The sequence below is a fragment of the Gracilinanus agilis genome, chromosome 3, assembly GCF_016433145.1.
Source record: "Gracilinanus agilis isolate LMUSP501 chromosome 3, AgileGrace, whole genome shotgun sequence".
Lineage (NCBI taxonomy): Eukaryota > Metazoa > Chordata > Mammalia > Didelphimorphia > Didelphidae > Gracilinanus > Gracilinanus agilis.
Genome location: NC_058132.1, coordinates 163,484,041 through 163,488,160, shown reverse-complemented (window position 1 = coordinate 163,488,160; position 4,120 = coordinate 163,484,041). Strand labels below are relative to the sequence as shown.

General features: G+C 40.6%; 1 protein-coding gene across 1 annotated transcript; it reads right to left on the bottom strand.

Annotated features, from left to right (window-relative positions):
• Positions 1–2,418: 2,418 nt before the first annotated feature.
• Positions 2,419–3,493, bottom strand: LOC123240407 (prostate and testis expressed protein 4-like). The gene is made up of 3 exons (XM_044667950.1): positions 3,445–3,493; positions 3,015–3,185; positions 2,419–2,683 (listed from the first exon to the last, which is right to left on the bottom strand). Exons 1-3 carry the CDS (start codon positions 3,491–3,493, stop codon positions 2,547–2,549), a joined length of 357 nt encoding a protein of 118 aa, XP_044523885.1. The 3' UTR covers positions 2,419–2,546.
• Between the last annotated feature and the right edge of the window lie 627 nt (positions 3,494–4,120).

The window sequence follows — 4,120 nt, the reverse complement described above, 5'->3', positions numbered from 1 at the left end:
GGAAATGAGAAGCCCATGGCAATAATAACTGTGGAGTTCATAAATAACACGATAATGACCAAGCTGACCTGATCCTGATGTTTCTGTTGCCCTAATTTTGATATGTCCTGATCCATAGAAATAGTCTGTCACTGAGAGGGATGTATCATTGTTGTCTTGAGGTCTATAATCACAAAATCTGAGAATTCCAAAATCCCAGTGTTGGAACAGACCTCAGTGGCCATCTAATCCTGCCCATACCTGCACCTCCATGGTTGCTTACATATCTTCTCTTGCCAAGCTTGTTGGGTAGTACTTTGTTTCAATCCCAGATCATATGGCCCTCAGTGGTAATTCTTATACTTGGGGAACTATATGTGACTTTTAGTGATTATGGCTAGAATATAATATTAGATGACATATCTAATCACATAATCTATATACCCAACTCAAAGACTCACTGGAATAGTCAGAAGGTTTGTGTTAAACCACAAACTCTGTCCCTGGATGGCAGATACAGTTTTTCATTATGGACTTGCCTCCATATTGGAGATACAATGCTGCCTTGATAGGTAGTGGATCCAGGTCTTCTACTGTTAGAAATAGTTGTTTTAATCAAAATGGCTTCCTCTCCTATGCTGAATGTCTCATCACAGTCAAAGCTCTCTTGTTATTCCTGAGAGAAATGTTCTGATTCTCTGATCTTCCTTGTTATATCACCGCTAATATGAGTCCTCATTTTTACCTCATATCTGCAGGCTGAACTAGTCATAGCTCTCCAGATAAAACTTGGTCTTTTCATGGCATATTTTACCTCATCTTGATGGCAGTAGTCAAAGAGCATACGCTAAGCCTTAGAACAGTATTTCTATGTTTATACCTCCTGCCAACAGAATTTCCAGACCATCCTACTGTAAACCAGATATATTCTATTCATGTCCAAAATATGCCCTTCTACATAAAGTATGGTTTCTACACTTGTTTAATTATTGCACTCACCTCATGCACCACATTTCCTTCAGTCAATTATTAATATGGAGAATTTTTCCCCAGATAGGAATAATCCATTGCTTAGGAGAAAAATAATGAAAGAAACAAATATGTAGTTCTAAGTACTGGTACTGGAAATGATTTAGGCTTATAAGAAAAATTTGGGAGACTAATGTATACCTTAAAATTGATAAAGGTCTTCAATTAATATCATTTCCTTAAGCTTTGGGCTTGATATCAAGGATGACAATTTGAGGAGGCGGGGTCTCCATTCTATTACTGAGGATTAAATGTGGTAAATCTGGCTCTAATACATTACCCCAGGTTCCTCAGGGAGCACAAGTAGAGATGATAGAAAAATGAAACCTTAGGGAAATAGATTGAATCAGATAGACTCCTCTGATATAGCCCATATCTTGACTTCTGAACCAGTTTTAATATCTTGATTGAATCTGTACAGTTGCACCCATTTATCATAGGCTCCTGGGGGCACTCCAAAAATCTTGGCATCAACCCAATCTAGCTTTTTGCTCTACGTTTGCATGAATCTTAATTGAGCCAATGACCCTCTTCCCGGAAGAGGACTCCAACCCATGCTTGACTGAACAAAGACAACCTTTTCATGGGCAATATTCAAAAAGCTCTATGTTTGAGAAGCTAAGTTCTAGCCCACTTCTCATTTGCAGTTATTTCTTTAAAAACCCATGATATCAGCCTAATCAGGACAAACTGCCCTCAATAAATTCTTGAGTCAGGGGGATTTAAAAGGAGATAGATTATGAGCCTTGAAGCCCAGAGTGTGAACTGGATTTTCTCCAAAGTATCGTGCATTGGACAGTTCTAAAATCTTCCTGTCTTGGGTACTGTGTAGAACAAAGGATTGCTTAAGTGATGATACTGTTACCAAGTAAGTGATAAGTGCATTCTTGACAATAACTCCTGAATCTTTCCCAATTTTCTCTAGTATATACTTCTCAAAGATCATGAGACCCTACCCAGTCAAGGGTGAGACTAGATAAGGATGAGGTAGTAAACAGAGATAATGAGGCTAATAGTACAGCCACTCTGATAGGACCACAAACAACTCATCAATCATATAAACTCTGAATTTTTATCCCACTCCATATCTCTCCCATAATAGTTTCTCTGCTCTGATAGATATGAATAGAAGCTATTCGTAAATACAAATAGAATCAAAGAAGGCTGGAGCCAAGATAGGAAAGTTATTTGGAGTTTTTTATTGATAAAAATTATTCACCCGCAGCGTGGCTTCTTTAAAGTCATGGTGAGATTTCTCCCATAGCCTTGGCTTGGACATCTCTTTCTTGACCAAAGAAGGGAAATAGAGGCCCAATTTGGGTCTCTGAACCTCACAGTGTCCATATGATGTAATGTGGATGGAGTGGGAAGGAATAGTCCCTCCTCCATTCCTAACAGGAATGCATGCTCCATCTCCAGAACCCATCATAAGCCCAATGAGGAAGGAGCAGGGACTGGAAATAGGTGGAAGAATAAAGGAGATATGAAAGTGGGGATAGCAAAACCATCCAGATGATACTCAGTTTTCTGTTGTTCAATTATATGAGTCCAAGCTGAGGTTTGTTGCAGTAGTCTGTGTCACAGCAAAAAACTTTAAAATTTCTTCCTTGGACTACACCATTATTCTCTTGGCATCTTGTGTTGCAATTCAGTGAAGCAGAAGTATTATACCATACTGGGAAAGGAGAAGGAGCCAAATTGGAAGAGGTTTCATAGCTCTGAACCATAAACTAGAGAAAGGAATTAAAATCTAACATTTGACCCCAGTTCTTGAAAGCCCTGGTTCTGAAATAAGTGTCTCCATGAAAGGAAGCTCTTTCTGAGGATTTCCCTTGCAATTCCTTGAATCCAACCCAGTTTACCTAAGCTAACAGGAGTAGAGATCTATAGTTACCAACACCACCCCTCCCCAGGGCAAAGATCCCCCCAGATCTCATATAGGGAAGAAGATTCTTCTTTCCCACCCAGGCCCAGGGCAGTATGAACTGGTGTAATGTCTACCTTACCATTATTGTAAGTCTTGAAAAACACTTTAGCTTCACATCCAGAGATCATATCCATCAAACAGGTGTCCTCACCTTCCAAACAATGGCCATTCACAAATGTTTTGCAGACATGGCATATTAGACCTTCCATTGCATCATATTGCTTCAGAGCACCGATCCCTGACTCCCCATCTTGAAGACAACACAGACCATATTATGTTACTAACTTTGGATCCCTCATTTCTGTCATACTCCTATATGTAGCTGGACTCAGTCTCTATTCAGGACTAGGGAAGAAGAGAAGGGTCACCAAGAGAAGAGAAGGTGAGAGAGGAGAAAGATGGAATATTAATGTATTATCAACCTTGACTTAATAGGTCAGGCCTGGGCCTAAGGGGAAAATAGGGAAGAGTCAAAGGCAACATTTCCAATATCCCATCCCAAGACTCACCCCCTGAGAGGAAAAGCACATAGAGGCCCAAGAGTAACAGCTTGTCCATTTTATGCCTCAGCTGGTTCCTAGCAGGGGAGCCAGTAGGGAGCTCAATGGAAGGGTGACCAGAAAGAACTTGGATCAGGGCAGATCCTAGAGCAATGCTTGAGAGAGATCTACTTTCTAGGAGCCCAGAACTTATAACTCCTTAGGCTGTGGGTAGTGGCCCAATAGGACAGGGGAGGAGAGCAGGCAGAGAGAGAGCCAATCTAAGCTCTTTCTAACTGGTTCTCTTCTGGGTTCCCCTCCCACACCTCCACTTTTCCTATCTCCCTTCCTAAGGGCCTCTTGCTCTCAGAGATATAAAAGGATAGAATCATCATCTGATTATTTCACTGAATATTTCATGAGCATCTATGGTGCCCAGAGCTATGTTATGTTCTAGGAAATACAGACATTTAAGATAAGGTATTTTCCTCTAAAGGACTGGCACCCTAGCTGGGGATACCAGTCTGGCAGCACTAAAGATTCAATCTTATAATAAGAAACCTAGAATATTATCCCTAGGAGAAACCTTAGAGAACTACTAATCCCAACCCCTCATTTTATAGAGGAAGAAACAAAAGCTTAGAGATGATTGCTGGCTCTGAACCCTCTCCAGTTATCAAGACCCAAGAGCACTAGGTAACTTGGG